The following is a 22,555-nucleotide window of genomic DNA, read 5'->3' as shown; positions in this document are numbered from 1 at the left end:
TGATCGTAGTTTTTGGTTAATTTTTCATTAAAACACATCAGCCATAAAATAGTACAATGACAAATTTGCGGCCTATATTAAACATCTAATTTTTATTAACAAAATGAATAAGACAGATATAGCCTGCTTGCGTGTCATTTAAATGTGTTTAAGCTTCTGTGAGTAATTGCTTTTGTATCCATGGTTCTTTCATGTTCTGTAGTTTAAAAAAAAGATTTTGGTTTGTGTTTCAGGTGTTTCTGCTGCTGAACGAGATAAAATGAAGAGAAAGTCAGTGAAGGAGGGTGAATCTGTTACTTTACCTCATCAAGACACGTAAATAGTGAATCGATGGCTGAAGGATCGTTTCTTTTAATAGGCAGATAGATCTGTGTATCATCAGCATAAAAATGGAAGGACACACCATGCCTTCTGGTTAGTACTCAGAAAAAATTGTAGTTGACACAACACTATCTTTCCAGTGCCTTAGAGATAAAAGGGACCACGGAGATTGGACGGTAGTTGTTTAAAACTGACATGTCTAAGGAAGGCTTCTTAAGCAAAAGAGTACCAGAGGCCAATTTCAAGCAAGCGGTAACCGAACCAGTTGGTAAGCATTTGTTAAACAGGGAAAGTAAGGCAGGGCCAACTGACTCCGGGGGTTAATCTCCAAAAACTAAGTTTACAACAGTTTCAGATCTGTGATATCTGTGTATACTGAAGTTCTCTGTGTATGTTATATTGTGTCCCGTGTCTAGGGAATAGAAATGCTATAGAAGGCGTACTAAAAATAAGGTTGTGGTTGTGAATATCCAAAAAAAAAAAAAAAAAGTTTCAGAAAAGTTAGTTTCAGAATGAAGAACAGTGGTAAGAATTTATTTTATTATTACTTAATTATAATTATTTTAAAAATAATTATAAAAGGTCCCACTTTATATTAGGTGGCCTTAACTACTATTTATTTACATAAAATAAGTACAGTGCACTTATTGTGCTCATATTGTATTGCGAAACACTTTTGCTGCTGTTCGGGTTAGGAACAGGTTCGGTGGTTTGGGTTTCAGAGTGGGTTCAGGTGGATTAGGGATGAGTCACAGTTTAATTATAAATATAGTTACAGTAAGTAACATATGTAACATGCAGGTTTTAAAAAAAATAAAAGTCCAATGTAAAAACATGTACGTACACAATAAGTGCATTGTATCAAATTGAATTTAAATGTAAGTACATAGTAGTTAAAGTCACCTAATATAAAGTGTGACCTGATAAAATTCTAAACTAATATAATTATAAAACTAACATAATTATAAAACTAATATAATTATAAAATAATACAATTATTTACAGTCAAGGGTGTAATTTTGGTTTGAACATTGAGTGGGGGGTGTTTTTTAATGGAGTCCCGGGTCATGCTCCCTTATGACGGTTATCTTTTTGTTTATTTATTTGGGCACTTATAGGCTATAGTTAGACAGGATGTTTTAATTCAGCGTGCCATGTGAAGTCAACTGAACATGTTCTTATGTTGATATTGATATATCTATTCAGTTGATCAGGCTCTTAATGATTCGAAGGTCAGGTTTTTCCATCACTCATCATTAGAACCGATTGTACTAGGGGTGTTTTCATTTATTTATTTTATGAAAGGGGCTACACCTTTCCTACCATACACCTGATGGATACTGACTGTAAAATGTCAATCATAGTTCGAGGGCTCAGTGTGGTGACAGAAGATGGAACAGATGTGTGTCAGTGCACCAGCCTTGATGAAGCTTCATAACAGCCTTCTGGATGTATTCTGCTTTCAACATTGCATATCCACCACACCTGAAAAAGACACTGACTTTCCATCAGAGGCACATTGTCAACATTAGAAGATGGAGACAAGCACTGCCAGTAACGTTACTCTGAATGATTTGCCTCTTGTATTAGATCCTCATGCCTTGTCTGTACCATTGACCAAAGTGCACTCGAAGGACATTCACTCTTCTGAAGTTAACCCGACATGCTGCAGTGGTACATGCACATGAACCAAATAGCTTGCTCTATTCTTTTTCTATTCTATCTGTTTTCTTTTTATTTATTATATTATTTAAAAGCCCGTGTTACGTGTACTGTATTAAGCTAACTGAGACTTGTTATAGCTCTTATATATCATTGCTCTTTTTGTTGTTTTTGATTGCTTCCACTCTGTCCTCATTTGTAAGTCGATTTGAATAAAAGCGTCTGCTAAATGAATAAATGTAAATTTAAATATTAGTATAACCTGTGTTATAGAAGAGTGCCAGTCAACTTTTTTCTGATTCCATTCTTTTAGAAACCATGCACAGGAAGCATATGTACTTCTGGTACTCAGTGAAGAGTCAGTAGTACAGTTGTATTATAATATAATGGAGAAGGGTCTGGCTACAGACTTGCACTCTCAGACACTTGCGCTTCTTTTTTTATTGGATATTTTATTCTACTTATTGGTTACTTCTTGTTTGAATCTCTCAACATTTGTTTAGAAGGGCATCTTCACAGCTTTCTATTCAGACAAAGAGTTTGCTGGATTCTGTTCTATGGACTACAGAATCTATCTATCTATCTATCTATCTATCTATCTATCTATCTATCTATCTATCCATCTATCTATCTATCTATCTATCTATCTATCTATCTATCTATCTATCTATCTATCTATCTATCTATCTATCTATCTTTTTACTTGAATTGGTCACTGAAACTGAAAGCTAAATAAATGTTTTAGTGGATAAAGCTGTGTCTGTTTGCTTAATTGGTTAATGTCACTTAAAACAAGGTTACTAAACTCTTCTGACTAATTTTTAAATGTATTAGTTTTTTAATTTTTACTAATTTTTCTCTATCAGGCAAAACCTAGTTTTCTAGTGTAACACTTTACAATAAAGTTTCATTTGTTGACTGATGTATTAACTAACATTAACTATGAGCAATACATTTGATACAGTATTTATTAAACTTGGTTAGTTAATGTACGTTGTTTGTTCTTGTTAGTTCACTAATGTTAACAAATACAGCTGACTTTAAATGACTTTAACTTAAGAACAGCAAGTGCGACTAACCGTGTTAAGAGACGTTTGTATTCTCAAAAATAATTGTAATCTGTTTTTGATTATTGATAAACTAAGACCTAAACATGGGGTGGTGATGACGTCAGTAAGCCGTTTTGAAGGTACTTTCGAAAGTAATTTAAAATAATATTGTTTACATCATTGACGCTGTTTTTACATTGGATGAATTTCAATTGGTTTTATAGGATTATGTGTTTAATTTATCGCTTTCTGAACCAGCCAGTTTTCGCTAAACCTTTTGCCACACCTCCTACCTTTCTTTCCACCAATGAGAAACCTTTCGGCACGCCAACCTTTTGCCAAGCCTATTGGTCCAGGCTGCAGTTACCCCTACTTGGAGAATTTGAAAAGAGACCGCGAAACAAAATAGAAGCACAACAAACCGAAAAGAACAGAAAGCAGCTAGCAGTAATTCATGATAATTAAAAAAAAGAAGAAGAAAAACAAACAAGGGATAATTAATCGGAATCTGCTGTCATATCATCTTTGTGAAAAATGCTTCGGTTTATTTTGATCTCAGTGTCGTCTTTACTCGCTAATGGTAAGACTTTTTATGTTACGATCTGGAGTAATCAACCATTAAAATGATGATCGATGCGAAATTATTTGAGTTTTAGAAGCGTTTATCCAAACATCTCATACGTGCTCGATAATATTGCATTATAAATGTTTACATCTTTTAAACCAGTTCTGAAAGTGAATATGTGTAATTTACGTTACTACAGACGTATTCCCACACTCTACCCTATGTTTTATGGAAGAATATTCAGGACCTTTTTCAAAAGCAATTGCAAATTGTATGTTCAATTGCGTTTTCCACATGTGGGTGCATAAAAGGGTGACATAATTAAAATGTTTTTAATTAATTTATGCAAAGTTCAGTTCCAACTCTAATCAAACACATCTGCAGCAAGTAATGGATGTCTTTAGGATCACTTAAAAATTAAAGATAGGGGTGTTTGACTAGGGTTGGAGCTAAACTTTGCAGGACTCGCGATCAGGAGCACGGCCATCCCTGTCTTAGAAGAAACATTTTTGGTTCCACAAAGGACCATTCAGTCAAAGGTTTTTTTTTTTAAAGAACCATCTCTTTCTTACCTTTTTATAATCTGAAGAATACTCTTTCACCAGAAAGAACCTTTTGTGAAACAGAAAGGTTCTTCAGATGTTAAAGGTTCTTTATAGAACTATTCTGACAAAAGGTTCTTCTATGATATCATGAAGCACCTTTATTTTTAAGAGTGTATTTCTTTGCTCGCAATCTTTATGATCTGTAGAAAATCATTTTCAAAGAACTTTACTGTTGTATAACATTATTTGGCTTATAATGAACTGTTAATTTCTTTAGTTGCATCTGGAGCTGGTGCAGATGGAGAGTCAGTGTCTGTGATGGAGGGAGATTCAGTCACACTATACACTGGTGTTAAAACAAACCAACAAGAAGATATAAAATGGTATTTTTATGACACTCGCATCGCTCAAATCACTGGAGATCTCAGTCATATCTGTACAGATGTTCAGTGTAATGAAGGCACTGAGAGATTCAGAGACAGACTGAAGCTGGATCATCAGACTGGATCTCTGACCATCATGAACATCACAAACACAGACTCTGGACTTTATGAATTAAAGATCATCAGCTTCAGAAGAAGCAGTGAAAAGACCTTTAGTGTTACTTTTCATGGTGAGCCATTTAATACATTTAATGATTGAGCACATTTAAAAGATGACAATGAATGTGAATGAGGAGTTTGTTTGAATGAGGATTTCAAATAATGAAATAATTTATAACGTGTACAAAAGGGATACATGTTGCACTTTAAAGAGCATGAATAAATCAATTTCAAATCCATAGTTCTTTGATGTTTTGGCTTAAATATCCTTACAGTCATCGGTTGGTTTGTGTTTCAGATGTTCCTGCTGCTGAACGAGATGAGATGAAGAGAAAGTCAGTGAAGGAGGGAGAATCTGTCAAATTAGTTCCTGTTGTAGTAAAAAACCCAAATGATTTGATGAAGTGGTATTTTAATGACAGTTGCATTGCTGTTGTCAACGGAGATCAGAGTAAGATCTGTACAGATGTTCAGTGGGATGAGAGACTGAAGCTGGATCATCAGACTGGATCTCTGACCATCATGAACACCAGAACCACAGACTCTGGAGAATATCAACTACAGATCAACAGCAGCAGATTCAGCATCATAAAGAGCTTTAGTATTTATGTCACTGGTGAGTATAATTTAGATTAGGTCCCTTGAACAATTTCAAAATAGTTAAATGGTGTATTTTTTTTTTCAACCCAATAATTTTTTTTTTTTCATTGTGGAATTTTAATTTTTTTCCATTTTTTCTTTGTGTTTGGGAAAAGTGAGTTTTGACTCCGTATCAAATGGATTGGAACATTTCTGGAAACATAAAACAATTTCTGAAAGTTTCCAGAATTTCTAGAATGTTCCTGAAACTTACTGGAAAACTTCCACCAGTTTGCAGCCCTAGTATTAAACTATGATTGAGATCGTCACCTTCATGTGAAGTGACACAACCAAGAAAAGCTCTGCACAAGACTAATGTTAACTTTAAAATCAGTCTCTTTTTCTGACAGCTCACAGTAATTTGATGCTGTTTAATCTGCTTCTCTTCAAAACCCTCCAGATCTCATCATTTATGAGTTAAATCAATATCAGCTGACGACTAAAGCAGGAGAAGTGTACTTGGAAAAATACATGGATAAAAACAGTTGCTCTTTAGTAATGAGGACTGCTTCATGTTATCTGTTTCAGATGCAGGTCTGTCTCCAGCTGTTGTAGCAGGAATATGTGTTGGTGCTGCTGCTGGTGTCCTGCTGCTGATGTCTCTTTATTTACTGCACTGTCCAGTAAGAAGAAAAGAAGAGTATCCAGTCTAGCAATGGTAAGTCTGATTTTGTTTTTATCTTTTTCTGCGAAACTGGTTCTTTCATACAGTTTATGTAACCTTGTTCAAACAATGATTCACCAGTTAATTTGCGTCAATATTAGGAATGTACCAATCATGATTTTTGCACTCCAGATTTGGGTCATTTACCGTCCTGATCATGTATGGACATGTATTTTCCTAGTGTTAGGTGCACACTTAAAGTACATTTTAATTATTATAATGATTTTTGGAATCTGATTATGTAATTTAGATAACACGTAATCAGTTACAACACGGCTCTGATTACACATACAGCTGAATTAACAAGAAGGAAATTGTGTTAAGAGAATTTTAATTAACAAAAGTAGTGTGTTTAATTAAGTTTGTTATTCTTGTTCAAACAGACACCAAGAAGCAGCACAATGATCAGGTAAGATACTATGAGCACTGAATCAGTTTACCTGCAAATCTGATTCAGGTCTCTGAGTTGGAAACATGTTTCTGCAGTTTGATTCAGAAATCATTACATTGAAACACCAATAATAACTGATTCATCAGGACAGCACTGATCTTACTGTTTTACTTCATAACAAACAATGGTGTGGATACATTTTATATTAATATATGTATATTTACAATAGCTTATTCAATTATATTATTATCAGAATTGTATTTAATATTTTATTTTATTATTATTATAAAAAAGAAAAAGTGCAAGGGTGCCAATATTTTTGACCACAACTGTATATTACTGAAGTACGGAGGATGACTGTGTAATTTTGTGTATTTTCCAATTTTCTGTGAATCTGTTTTCTTACAGGCTGATGGTGTTAATGATTTGTCTCCTGATCAGAATGACGTTCCACTGATGGATGATGCTCATGAGAGGACCATTAATCACACTGATGCTCTAGTGACAAACACTTCCAATGACTCTAATCACAATGAGATTGAGTCTGATGCCGTCAATGAGATTTAACGTTATTAATTATTTTGATACTTTCAAGGGCAATGAAGAGAGGATAGGAAAGAGAAAGATTTCCTCACTTCATAGTAAGACAGTCATACCAAGATTTTAGGAGTCCGTACCAATACAAAGTGAAATTTCACCTCAACACACTAGCTTCTAGAACTTGATTAATGAATGCTGTGACATCCCAGTTATTTAGTTTTGTTTGGGGACATTCACTTATAGCTGCTAGCATTGGCTGTTTACATGCTTATATGTTGCCCAGACACAACAAAAAAGAGCAGGTACACTAATGTGCTCTTTTCCAAGACTGCTGGAAGTCAGACAGGTATTCAGGTTTACTCTGTACTACTGATGCTGTAAGTGTTGTTTAATTGATATTGAGCTTTTTTATCTTAATGGCAGCTTGCTGAATAAGATCAACCATCTTTATACTAGAACCCCAAACCAGAGTTAACCAGCTTGAAAAATAATTTACTTCATAGCTGAAATCTTTTACACTTAAAAAAATGGTATGAGCTTTCTAAATAATTATAGTAACAATATTGCACATACTGTTTTTGAAATTTTAAAGCTTGATTTATTTTTTTATGTAATCTACCTGTATAAATCATATAAAATGCCCTAAAATATTTAATCTGTGACACAATGACTTTAATAGTATTAGTGAAATGTGCTCATTATTTTAAGTTAATTGTCAAAAGTCTGTGATTTTGTTTGTATTTGTCTGAGTTATGAGCTCTACTCTTCTGTACAATGATAAAAACAGAAACTTTAACATAACAGAAAATCTTTCAATGTCAAACATAACTGAACATTAAATATTAATAAATGTTCACCTTTACTCAAAAACACAAAGTAGCGCTTAATTTCAACATTTTACTCTCCAAATCCAGCCATTTGCAAAGCATGCAGGGAAATAACAATGACCGCTAAAATAAAACTGGGAAATTGATCTAATTCTCTGAAAATAAATGGGTAGCTTTTCTTTCCTTATTTTATTATTATTATTATTACTTTACTCCTTTAAAAAATGAGGAAATGGCCAAAATATTTATCACAATATATTTCTTAATTTTGGTCGATATGATATAATTCCAATATTGATCTGAACACTTTCTAAATAATGCTCACAACAGATGTCTGGACCTACAAACTTATAAAAAAAATATTTGCCAAGTCTATTTAACCTTTTATTTCTATATTAACCGATCAGAATATTATTAGAATGATTTCTGAAGGATCATGTGACTCCAAAGGCTCCAGTAATGATGCTGAAAATTCAGCTTTAAACACCGCAATCAATTTCATTTCAGATTATATTCTGATAGAAATCAGTTATTTTAAATGGTAAAAATATTTCAGAATTTTACTGTTTTGCTGTACTTTTGCTGTATCAAATAAATGCAGGCTTGGTGAGAAGAGAATTTATAAAAATATGAAATATCTTACTCTTCAAAAAAACGTTTGACTGGTAATGTAGGAGGATTATTCAAAAAATAGCAAAAACAAACTCATGTAGCTTGAGACAGGCTTTAATACTGAAAATGCAAACTGAATCTGCCAGCAGGAGGCGCTTTGAGCTTCGCTCATGAACGATACTTTATCAGCTAAAAATGAAAATGCCATTGAAACTTTCCTGAAGACAGTTGGTTATCATCTGAGATGCATTCATATAAGACGCCCTCGACACGTTTTGATTTTGAAATGTGCAGTGCTCATGTTTTTTCAGTGAAGTCAACCACCACAAATAAATTAATGTATGGGAAACACTGTGGTGATGCATATCAGAAATAAGATTAAAAAGCATAATCTTTATTGAAAACAAATAAATTACACACTATTTTTAATTATCACCTAAATTTTTTTTATGAAAATTACAAGACCAAAGGTTTTTCTTTTTTTTTTTTTCTTTTTTTAAGAGTGCACTGAGATTGTTTTATGTTGTGTCACATGCCTTTATGCATTAATGATGTGGCTTGTGTTTGGATGATGAAATAGGAAATAAAACATCTAATCTTTGATATGTGGAAATCGGAATCACAGGGAAACAATAACATATAGTCTTTGCAAACAAAATATTAGTGGTATTTTCTGAACTGCTGCTGATTAGTTGTGCTCACTGCCAAATTTTATTTTTTCCATTTACATTTTTTTGTAATCAAAACAATTGTGTTGTTTTTATGTGTATGCATTTAGCGTCTGATTTTTTATTTTTGAATATATTTGTAAACATTTTTATACATGTTATTATACAATCTGAACGATCTGTGTTTTCTGCAATAAATGTCATTGTCATTAAACATTTGATTGACTCATAACAGCAGGAATCTGTTTGTATTCAGAGATAACTGAACTAACTTACACTGAGTTATTAGAGTTATTCTGTTCAGTCTGTAATCAACTTTCACCTTTAAATTATTATTATTCCTGAATTTGACACTACAAAACGTTCCAGCTGTATATTATGCACTGCTTGTAGTACACACTTAAATTAAATGTTAGGCAAATTATATAAAATATTTGATGTTGTCTTTATAAAGAAATTTAATGGGAAACAACAGATAGTGAACCTTAATATCCTCAATACAATCAGTATTATTTGACTGAGCAAAAAGAAAAATTTGGATGATTTGGTCTTTCTGTCCTTACAGTTCTGGATGTTTATCAGTGAAAGCGTTGCAAATAACTCTTAACTCTTAAAACTAGCAGAGCGTGTCTACAGGGTCACAGCATGAGTTCATAAAATAAAAAGTGAGATGCACACGTGCTTGAAAATCAAGTTCATGTTTCACAGACACAAAATACATGTTTGTTTGATCGGAGAGAATCTATTTTGTTTTGGGTACAGAAGAGAAATGTGTCAAACTGTTCAAATCATGGTCAGAAATGGAAAAACACACTTCAACCACATGCTATAGACCCAGACACGTCAGACACAAACTCATGAACAGACATCAAACACAAACATACAGCAGCAGACACATTCTCATGAAGAAGATGTTCGTCTACCAAACCACATTTCACAGAATGAAGCAGTTCATTTCCACTTGTTTTCATGAACATTTTACATTTATAAAGATATACATCTCCTCATCTGATCTATACATCTCATTTTTAGCCCCCCCCCCCCCCCCCCCCGCCCAAAAAGTGAATCAAGCGGTTCTCCTAATAAGACATGATCACAGATTTAATTTAAACTTCATTCATATACAAACACTGATCAATGCACATGGAGCTGATCAAATATGGTCAGTGCAAGCTCAAATCAGCACGCTTGATTCACAGAAACCAGTGAAGTTTGTTCTCGCACATCAAAGAAGTCTTTCACGTTTGAAAACAGACTTTCAGTGGATGGACAAAAATTGAGAATATTAAAAATATGACAATATGACATGAAAAATGTTAGAATGTGAGAATGTTTAGATTCAGATTTACAATGTTAGAATTTGCTAATCACGTGAGCCTCTTGTTTCGATGATACTATGATGCTAGCAGCATGGTGCTCATTCTTACCAATCTGAAAACTCATGCACAGACTCTGAATCTGAGCGTGTGTTTGGGACTCAAAAGCCTGAAGGTTGCTCATTTTCTCGTGTTGACAGTTGCATATGTCACATGGTCTTCCTCTTGAACTTTCTGTACAAAAACATATTGCACAATATATAATACTGATAAAATTATTTCAAATGTGGCATCCTGAAAATTGATTGGGATTCAAAACGAAATTATATTTATGTTTTCTAATAACAGTGATACGGTGGTCCTCCGGCTGCGAGGGTAACGTGAAGCAGATGGCGTTTGGGTTCTCAATTGTTTTGCTTTAGGGTCCAGAGTTTCTGTTCATCAATTAGTGACTCAACACAAATCTTAAATCTTTCAAAACTGTACACATTTTCTTTAATATCAAATATTGAAACTAAGTAATAATATTTTAGGGTGCTAATTATAGTAATATGGACCCTTAAGATAGTAATGTGTGCTCTTATTATATTTGGAGTAAATGCTATATATATTCAATTTTCAGCTGATTTTAGCTGACTCTGGCATAAAAGTCTCATGGTAATATACATTATATACTAGCAACGGACAACACTAACGTGTTCTAGTCTTTTTTTATTTATGTGAGGAAATGTTTTCTTTTGTTCGATTATTTTTTAAATGTATTTCATGTTTGTTTGTTAGAGCTTTAAATGGCTGATGCTGTTGTGTTTAATGCATGTGACAGATTATAATACAGACAAAAACACAAGCACACAGATCTACATCTGACTGAATAAAAATAATAATGCACAGACTAAATGTAGAGATTCAGATCTTACCAGTTTCTGTGAATTCCTTTTGTAGAACGTTGTGTCGGCATAAGTTAATTCTTCATCACAAGTCTGAACTGTTTAAATAAATTAATTCAAAATATTTAATTTTAACAACAGCATTTATGAATATGACGTAACAAAAGGTAGGTAACATTTGCCTTCTCTGTCTGTTTTTGTACACGTCCTGTAGGTCCAGAAGATCACGACTGCAGCTACAATCAACAGAGATCCAGCAGCGGCAGAGATCAGGACTTCTAGAAGTGAATCTTGTTCTGGAGGAGAGTGTGGGTCCAGTACTGTAAGATTAAAGATAGAAGTGAATGAATCTGACCTACAACTAAAGACAAAGATCAGATCATAAAACCGCTGCTGTACCTGAACATGTGTGACAGAGTTTGCTGATGTCCAGATGTGTTGTCTGGTTTGTGATGGGATTGTTGATCACACAGCTGTAGCTGTTTTTCTCCTGATATTCCACCTCCAGAGGTAGAGAGAGACTGATGCTGAGATCAGACACACTGATGCTGGACAATAAACTGTTTCCTTTGTACCAGGAGAGAGTCACATGACCCACATTCATCACTGAACACAACAATGAACAATTCTGCTGTGAAGAAGATGATGAAGATGATGAAGAACACTGGGAAGAGTTACTGCTGATGACAGGAACAGACAGACGAGCTGAAAACATGAGAGAATAAAAGTAATACAGATAAATCTAATCATGTTGAGTGTTTAGATGACAGTTAGATAGTGTGTCTGTGATCTCAAAATATAAAATTATCAAACATGTAAATAATTAACAAAATAAGAATATTTCAGGGTCATCATATATGATCTCTACTCACCAAAGACAGAAACATTGAATGTTTTTGATATCACTTTTGCTCCATTTATCTCTAGTTTATATTCTCCAGCGTGTTGAGTTGTGATGTTTGTGATGGTCAGAGATCCAGTTTGATGATCCACCTTCAGTCTGTCTCTGAATCTCTCATCAAGAACATCACATCTAAAGATTTCATTCTTTTTTTTAACTGTAGTTTTCAAAACATCGTCTCCTCCAAATTTCCACACTATGTTGTAATGTTCCTGTATTTCAGTAACATCAGTGTTTAGAGTAACAGATTCTTCCTCCGTCACAGACATCATCTGTATTTTATTTGTTTCAGCACCAAACACACCTGAAAAACATCAACAGAAACAAATAAAAGCTTCTGATGGTTTTAAAGCCTGAAATCAGTTGAAAATTGAATTGTTTAAATATGAATTGAATAACATCCAGAACAGCAGCTCAGATACAGAAGCAAAGTTAAAGGTGAAATACGTGAAAACACAGATCACCATGAACCCACCATGTGATCTTTATATATTTTAAACTTATCCAGAGGACAATCAGTGTGTGAAGTTATATCATGTATTGTGGTTATTTGTGATTAACACTGGAGTATTCTTTTTTTTTTTTGTTGAGAAATTGCTAGAATTTGAAGAATTTGCATTTACAGTTTTTTTTAAATACAAATATTTAATTTAACATTAGTCGTCTGAAATGTAAAAGTAGTTCAATGGTTTTTTGATCGAGAGAAATGTACAGTCATGATAAAAGCCCTGGAAATTTCAAATTAAAATTCTAAATTAAAACAGACAAATTAATTCAAAATAAGTACATCTTAGAATCTGAACAAAAATACTCAGGATAAATGCTTTTAAAACTTACCCATCAGACTCATCCAGAACAAACAGAACAAGCAGAAAAAAACAAGTGTGTGAAGCATGTTGTTTAATGGTTCAGTGTAAAGTCTGATCTAATGTCCGCTGCTGTCTGCTGAAAACACTCATCCTGATGATCTGGTGATGAATCCTCCCCCAACACACACTCAGTTCACATGCTCTAAACATCTTCAAATAAAGATGTATGTATATATCTATCTACATGTATATATATATCCCTCTGATGCTTTTTGTCATTACAGTGGACAGATATTTGGAAGCCATTTTGCACCATTAAAGAGCAAACCACCAAAGTTTTGTCTTTTATTCCATTTATTTTTTTATCTATCTTTTTATCTATCTATCTATCTTTTTATCTATCTATCTATCTATCTATCTATCTATCTATCTATCTATCTATCTATCTATCTATCTATCTATCTATCTATCTATCTATCTATCTTTTTTTATATATTGCTTAATATATTAAAAATTGTGGCAGGAAGTAGGGGATGCATCATGTGCCTAAGGGATAAGTGTTAAAGTGTTAAAAAAAAAAGACAGCTACAAAAAGTATCTTTCAAATAAATAGGAAATCCGAAGGGGATATAATTCTGCCTATGAGCCTATATATAGATTCTGCTTTATTTTGTATGTTTTATTAAAATTATGATATAATTTACACTGAATGGTTTTACTGAATATAAATCTTCAGATTTTATCATTTATTTCAACACTTACAGTCTATATTTATAAATTAGGTAATATAAAAGTGTATGCATGTATACTGTATGAATGCCGATATGTGGGTTTATGATGTTTGAGTGGGTGGTGGAAATGTGTGTGTGCTTGTGTGTGTTTGTATTTGTGCTCACATGTGTATGAATACCATCGCCACACACACACAAACACACATCCCACACTGCCTCACACAGACCTGGTTCATAGACACACACTCTTAAGTTTTGTTTGTTACACTTCACATTTCTGTGCCATCATAAAATCATAAAATAGCTTGTTGTTATTGAATCTTCTTGTGTGTATTCAAACCATTTTCACGTAGCAAATATTTTAAAAACTTGTTTATTAAGACCAAACATTTAGTTCTATTGATTCACTTTTAATACCTTTGGTGCACTGTGTCCACTACAGGGGAGATGTATGTAACTTTTTTTAAAAGTAAAAACAAACACATATATAAAGAATATATTACTTTGTGATTTAATAATTCATGCATCAGAGGGATGTATATATATATATATATATATATATATATATATATATATATATATATATGTGTGTGTGTGTGTGTGTGTGTGTGTAGTGTACATCATGTATATAAATGAATGTTCATATGAACTGTTCATAATGGTCAGTCTGTCTTTGTAAATATGTATAGTATAACATACTTAATAATAAAAATATTAATCTAGCCGACTCTAGTGTTTTAAAAAATTATTGTATGTATAGTCAATTGTTGTGCATGGAAATACAAAGTTGAAAAGTTAAAAAGTTTGCGCATCTAACATTACTAGTCTTAGATAAGTTCAGCTTCTGAGTCAAACTGAAAGCTGCACGGTTGGTTTTCTTCAGAAATGTGGTTTGATCTGCTGGGTGGACAAACATCTTGTGCATGAGAGAACAGAGCATAAAGCTTGTAGGTGAAGAGCGTCTTCCTGCTTGTATGCACAACACAGACACTGTAACATACATAACCACTGAAACATAAAAGAAAGTGAAATAGAATCACAGTGATCATTTTCTAATACATTTATTATTATTATTATTATTATTATAGCCTCCACACATACAGAATGTTTCCATTTTTTATTTGTATTTTGGTGTGTTTAGTGATTATGAATAGAGCGTATACTAATTTATATGCAGTCCTTTGGTTTCCTGTGGTCTTGTTTGTTACGGCAAATTGACTTTTAAGTTGTAATGAATGGCTGCAGTGCAAAACCGTAAAAAAAGTATGCAAAAACACAGAACATGGAATATTTAAATCTATCTTGAATGAGTTTTGTCAGACAGAAGGAACTAGTTATCTCAACTAGACAGGGCTCCATCACTAGTCAGACTGATGGGACTAGTCTTCTGGACTAGACAGGGCTGCATCACTAGTCAGACTGATGGGACTAGTCATCTGGACTAGACAGTCATCTGGACATGGACAGTAGGGGTGTGCCGGTACTAGTACCGGTACCGAACGGTTCCTGGGCAAATTCCAAATGTAAGAGATCATCACTATCCCCTTGGAGTGGGGACTTTGGAGTGAGTAGGACATGTGCGTGACATTAAGTAGTCGTTAGGAATGCACTTTGCTAAAGGAGCGACATCCTTTCCTCATTATCTTCAGCTGGGATGTTCCTGTGACAGCACAGCATGTGTCCGTCAGCAGATGTCGCTGTTTTACTGTTATAAATGTTTATTTTTATTTTTTATTGTTGTTAGCATAACCGTTGCAATAAACATAAATTTTATATTTAAATACGTTTTAAAAATATGCTACACTGTAAAACCCGACAAGTAAACTTAACTCAAACCGTTTGAGTAAACAGATTGCCTTGATTTAAACCATGTAAGTTTTAAAACTTTGCGATTAAAGAAATGATTAATTGAGTGATAATTGTGAATTAGTGATGAACACCTGATAACCTGACTGACTTTATTTCTGTCAGACGTCTACAGAAGATCTTATTGAGAATGAACTAAGGTTTAGATGTTGATTTATTGTTTCATTTGAAGTAACCATGTTAGAGATCAGTGTTTGCTTTAGATGTGCTCTTGACCCTTGACTTCAGTCTTTGTGTTTTCTCTGGCTGTTATAGCCACATGTTTCTGAAACATGTTTGTTGTATCTCAAAAGTCCAGAAGAAAGTTCATTAGCATTTTGGACATAACCTGTTGATGATGATCATCAATTATTGAGCTGATCGGAAAAGTAGTCTCTGATGAAGTGAGTGTTCTTTAGTTGGTTTAATAACATTCTAAGAAGCAGTGATTTTGTGATAATCAGATAATATAAAAGACTTTCTAAACTGTTCTGCCTCCTTCGGTGTTAAACAGTCACACACATACATCAATAATCAACATATGAACCTCAACAATGGTTACCATAATAAAAATAAATGCAGCAGAGCATGCTGGGAGCCATAGATTAGTTTTGTACTATAATAATACCCAGCATGCATTGCAGCAATTTTTTTGTCACCATTGTAGAGGTTCATATTCTGATTATTGATGTCTGTGTGTGACTAATTCCTGTCATAGAAGAAAGATGTATGTGCATAAAGTGCTCAGTAATTTTATTTAAAAACAGATTACGATGAAACCACTGGCTCTTTGAATGGTTTCCATTATATTGAGTAAAACTAATCATGCATCACGTATTTAGTCAGATTTGAATTCTAAACAGCTCCATAGTTGACAGTTGTCATCACCAGTGTTGGGAAGGTTACTTTGGAAATGTAATAGGTTACAGATTACAAGTTACCCTGTTTAAAATGTAATAGTAGTGTAACTTTTTCATTTACTTTATTAAAGTAATGTAACTAATTACTTTTGAGTACTTTTTGATTACTTTCTAAATTTGTGAAAATTAAAGAATAATAAATAAAAGCATATACATCAACTTAAATACAGTTATCTAATAAGCATGTGACGTATTCTGTGTAATAAACTCCTGAAATATTGGTGTTTTTTTGAACACAGAACAGTTCTAGAAATTATGTTTATGTGCTCGTGTACTCCTATATTGAGATGGCAGAGGTTGAAAATACTGCGAGCTTCAGTAGGCCTATGTGTAGTAAATGAAACCATGTCTTTGCCATTAATTTACAGGAGGGGCGGACTGGGAAAAAAATTCAGACTGGAAAATTCAAACTCACACAAACAAATTCATGGACAAAACTATTTTTTTGTATGGACCTGACATAAAAAAAGGTTTAAATCTTTAATTTGGGGACATGCAAAATAATTAAAAGTTATCTCCTGAACTGCACCTTCACTTCCATTTTTCTCTTCAGTCTCTTTATTTTGCCGTTTTCCATCTCTCTCATGACTTTAATACTCAAGATTGAACAAAACTATACTTTACAATACAATACTCTACAATACTACAATATCTTTATAGAAAAATCCTAATACTGTACACGAGTCATGTTTTTCCCTTACAAAAAATTAACCATGCTTTTATTAGCCTATATAAAAGTAAAATAACCTTGTTTTTTTTTGCAAATGGATTTGTATTTATTTTTAAATAAATACATTTGTAAAATAATTTTACATTTTTGGTTATCACAGTTAAACAATAGTAGGCTAACCATTTTCTCTGGATTTATAGTTAAATATTAAAATGTTAATTTTCGTAAGGGTTGTGTTGTTGTCTGTCGTAGCTCCCCCTAAACCTATAAAAAAATCTGAATTTTTTTTTAGCTAAATTACTACTGTATCATTACAACAGATAATAATGATGTCCTTTATATAGTATTTTGAGTGATGACTGATGAGCAACGTGCTGCTGCTTGATTAAATAAATAAAAAAACAAAGACAAAAAAGCATCTTTACAGATGAAACTGACCTAAAACCCTGAACAGTAGTTCTGCTTCTCTGCTCCAGCGCGCTTCCATAGTCTCTCTCTCTCTCTCTCTCTCTCTCTCTCTCTCTCTCTCTCTCTCTCTCGCATTGATTACTCTGAGTCTGATCCAAACCGTTTGGCGAAGGCGCGGAGAGCGCGCGAGTCATGACTAACACTTCATGATTTATTAGAGATTTAATTATCAAATGGCGGATTCAAAAATGATCGCTTTAGTACATTCGGCAGGCAATTATACAATAATGATATTAAATAGTGGGGCCCGGTGTCCAGTCCGCGCCTGATTTCCACAGACACGCAGAATGTGCAAGTCATATATTGCATTTTTGGGGCTTTATATTCACAGACACTAGTCGATGTCATGTTTTGATTCAAGTGTACTGACCTACTTTTGATTTAGTCATCCAAAATGTGGCATATTCCGTTCGCGTTAGGCATTTCGTTTTTATGACTGGATTCTATGAACCAGACTGTGTTTCCGCATCCCGGAAATTATTAGGGCGTATGTCTCAGAATAGTCAGTGCAATTTGGGAAATAAATCAGTTAAATCTGTATGTGGATGTGTGTAAATATTCAAATGTAATCCCCTTTGTAATCGTTAAAAATTTCATAAGTAACTGTAATTTAATTACTAATTTTTTCTTAGTAACTGTGACTAATTACAGTTACAATTATTTTGTAATTAAATTACGTAACGCCGTTACATGTAACTAGTTACTCCCCAACACTGCCAGGAAGCTACATAACAACCAATACCTGTTAATATTTTCTCTGGGTTTTTGAGTTCTAACAAACATATTTTAGAAAACCATGGTTATAACAGCCAGAGAAAACACAAAGACTGAAGTCACGGGTCAAGAGCACAACTAAAGCAAACACTGATCTCTAACATGGTTACTTCAAATGAAACAATAAATCAACATCTAAACCTTAGTTCATTCTCAATAAGATCTTCTGTAGACGTCTGACAGAAATAAGGTCAGTCAGGTTATCAGGTGTTCATCACTAATTCACAATTATCACTCAATTAATCATTTCATTACTTAATCGCAAAGTTTTAAAACTTACATGGTTTAAATCAAGGCAATCTGTTTACTCAAACGGTTTGAGTTAAGTTTACTGGTCGGGTTTTACAGTGTAGCATATTTTTAAAACGTATTTAAATGTAAAATTTATGTTTATTTGCAACGGTTATGCTAACAACAATAAAAAATAATAATAATAACAAAAAAACATTTATAACAGTAAAACAGCGACATCTGCTGACGGACACATGCTGCGCTGTCACAGGAACATCCCAGCTGAAGATAATGAGGAAATGATGTCGCTCCTTTAGCAAAGTGCATTCCTAATAGGGGTGTCACGATTTCGATTTTAAATCGAAATCGATCGAAATTAAGTCACAGTCTCAAACTTCGAATTAAAAAATGGAATCGTCGATGCGGTCACGCCCCCATGTTGCGTCTGGTTACTTGCCAAGCGGAGTCAAGAGTCAACAAGAGTCAACCTCCTCTAACAGCCACTCAAAAGATAGCATGGCAACTGCAGATGCAGGAGACCCATCGACAGAACTCGAATCCCCTCCTCTTTCACTGAAGTCGCTGGTGCGGAAGTATTTTGGATTTCCAGTGAGTTATGTTGCCAACGTTCGCGTTGTCGACAAAAAAAAACAACAGTTTGCAAGCTGTGCTATGTGCGTGTACCATATTCTCTCACTGGCAACACGACTAACATGGCAGGGCATCTCCGCAGGCACCACAAAAACATAGATTTATCTGTTAAACCAACAACTACACAAACTACTCTTCCGTCTTCATTTGGAATTAAACTTCCAAGCAACTCAACTCGTGCAAATGCAATTACGCGTGTGGTAGGAGTATTCATAGCCGCGGACATGCGACCTTATTCGGTGGTGGAAAACTCCGGTTTTAGGCATTTAATTAGCGTGCTAGAGCCACGCTACGAAATCCCAAGTAGAACGCATTATTTTAGTAATATTTTAGCAGTTCTCTTTCCATATTCCTCTTTAAGAAGAACTTAAAACTGCAAAATTATTACAGTTGTCTTGTGTTGTTCTATTATAAAAAATGTTAATGTTTTTGACAACTCAAAGAGCAGCTCTAAACAACATATCCAGCTGTAGGAAGAACATGAAAGAATGAAAAAATACAGTCATCATTCTGAGGGGATAAAAAGTAGTTATCCGTGTGGTATATGTTCATCTGTTCGGAAATAGGTTAAGACACTTAATTGTTCAGAGACTATGGACATGTCTGTTTTATTGTTTTTGTTTGTTTTGTTGTGAACTTGAATGTCATCTTTTGTGAAGAAGACTGCACTTACAAAAGAGAAACTGGATGGCAGTTTATTTTAAGTTTTCAATTGACTAAAGATATAAGTTATTGTTACATTATGTTGTTAATAAAAGTTTTAAATTTGACAATGTAGTGTGGTACATTGCAAACAAAGGTCAGATATTATATTGCATAAAAGTCTAGTTTGAAAAATGACAATCTGTGCTTTAAAAAGAATAAATGTAAAAATCGAGAATCGAATCGAATCGAACTGTGACCTTAGAATCGAAAATGCAATCGAATCGAGGATTTGGAGAATCGTGACCCCTAATTCCTAACGACTACTTAATGTCACGCACATGCCCTATTCACTCCAAAGTCCCCACTCCAAGGGGATAGGGATGATCACTTACATTTGGAATTTGCCCAGGAACCGTTAGGTACCGGTACTAGTACCGGCACACCTCTACTAGACAGGGCTCAATCGCTAGTCAGACTGACGGGACTAATCATCTAGACTAGACAGGACTACATCACTAGTCAGAGTGACGGGACTAGTCATCTAGACTAGACAGGACTACATCACTAGTCAGACTGACGGGACTAATCATCTAGACTAGACAGGACTACATCACTAGTCAGAGTGACGGGACTAGTCATCTAGACTAGACAGGACTACATCACTAGTCAGACTGACGGGACTAATCATCTAGACTAGACAGGACTACATCACTAGTCAGAGTGACGGGACTAGTCATCTCAACAAGACAGGGGTACATCACTAGTCAGACTGTCCGGACCTGATTATTGTTGGCAATAGGGGTCTGTGCAGAGGACTTGTCTGTTTGGTCTGGTCTTTGCCGAGGATCTGTGCTGATGAATGTCAAGTCATAATGTTCAATGGTCATGGTCTTCGCTGACATTCAGGGCTGTATTCTGGTCATCTCGGGTGCAGGTCCACCATCTGGTTTGTGACAAGATCAAGACAGAAAGATTAAAATATGCAACAAGTATCGGCTGATGACTCGGCACCTGTAATCATACAAGGAAATGTTTATACAAAATGTCATAAACTCATAACAGCCACCAATTGTTATATTTACACATAATCCCTACCCTTTTAAACAAAAATGTTAAAGGCATTTAAAGAAGTTTGACATTTTGGGAAATTATTTACATATTCTTGCCAATTTTTCTAAGAAAATCTCTCAAGTCTAAGCGGTAAACATAAAGCTAAGCTGTTAAGCTTAGTGTAAAGGCTGGGAACCGACAGAAAAAGCAGATCTGTCTCAGTCAAAACTTCAAGATGGTCTCAGTGCTTCCTGTTCAACATGAAAACCCACCCCCCCCCCGACCCTTTTATGAGAAGTGCCATGGGATTTATAATGACCACAGAAAGTCAATGTCTCATCCAAAGGATGGTGGTTTTTTATTTTATTATTTACAGTAGTGCATCCCTATACTGGGGCACACATACAGGATGAGCTCCCCCTACTGGCTTCACGAACACCTCTTCCAGCAGTAACCTAGTTTCCCTGCTTCGCCTCAGTGGGCTGCATGTCTTAGGCTACAGGGTGATATGACTCCTAAAGTGAGAATAATATTGTATCACTTTTAGGCATGTTTTGCTTAATTATATTGTTAGGGTGACCCTCTCCCAGATCTGTGATGTTCTTTGGTTGCATTTCATGTGACTTCCTGACTGATCCACAGGAAAGATCAATCCTGTTTACCTATAATGTGGTCAGTCTTAGGACTTCAGTTATTTAAGATGTTGAAAATGCTCCAGCTGGATTTTGAAGAGAGTAAAAGTTAAAATGAAGCATTATATTATAGGTTATGTGTGGTTTCAGTTGTTCAGTGTTTCAGTGCTTCTGTTGTTGGCAGCTACATTACTACATCACAGCCAATGCTAATGCTAGCACTGACAATGAGCAATAGTCATGCTAATCCTAGTACACACTACAATCTCTTCTTGCCCATCCTAGGGCTGGGCGATATATCGAACGATATGATCATGCGCATCTAATCAGTAAAGCTGCTTCCGTGATCACCGCTAAAATCGCCATCACATAATTGGAGTGGCATTTAATAGACAGCAGAGGTGGGACTTTCAAGTCACAAGCAAGTCTTCAAGTCATATCCAAGTCCTCAAAGGGTTAAAGTTAATAAGATAATTAAGTGACTAATTAAATGATGATTGTACATTAGTGATGAACTTCTGCTGTTAACAATCAACATCACTGAAGTAAAGCGAAACACAAGAACTACAACTGAATTTAGCCACAGCCTTCAACTGAAAAAAGAAAAAAAAACACTATGCCACCATAATTGTGGTCAGGGTTTGCTTTAGGTAGTGTCTTGACCCTTTTACTAATTCAAAGCAATTTGATTCAAAACAATTTCAATATTGTTTTCGCAACAAACATGTATGCATTGCTGAATCAAACCTTGTAGTAACAGATGATCTTATGCTTTTTCTGCTTATAACATTATAACTGCTTATAATGTTGACTTGGACATTGTGAGATAGTCTTCTTTGGATTGTTGACTGACATTCAGCTTTTACCAGAGTTGGAACTTTCAAGTCACAAGCAAGTCTTCAAGTCATATCACAAGTCCTCAAAGGGTTAAAGTTAATGAGATAATTAAGTGATTAAGTGATGATTGTGCATTAATGATGAACACCTGCTGTTCTTGAGA

The 22,555-nt window shown here is 34.4% G+C and overlaps 1 protein-coding gene across 1 annotated transcript in view; it reads left to right on the top strand.

Moving 5' to 3' along the window:
* The window catches only part of LOC132159346 (carcinoembryonic antigen-related cell adhesion molecule 1-like), a 165,453-nt gene that overhangs the window by 9,946 nt on the left and 132,952 nt on the right, over positions 1-22,555 (top strand). Inside the window, exons 3-4 of the mRNA XM_059568858.1 lie at positions 4,420-4,755; positions 4,983-5,300. Of these exons, the coding sequence (XP_059424841.1) occupies positions 4,420-4,755; positions 4,983-5,300 (654 nt within the window). The remainder of the gene's footprint in view (positions 1-4,419; positions 4,756-4,982; positions 5,301-22,555) is intronic.

The sequence above is a fragment of the Carassius carassius genome, chromosome 16 (assembly GCF_963082965.1).
Source record: "Carassius carassius chromosome 16, fCarCar2.1, whole genome shotgun sequence".
In the NCBI taxonomy this organism is placed as follows: domain Eukaryota; kingdom Metazoa; phylum Chordata; class Actinopteri; order Cypriniformes; family Cyprinidae; genus Carassius; species Carassius carassius.
Note: the sequence above shows the minus strand (reverse complement) of the source record. Positions and strands in the feature narration are given on the sequence as shown.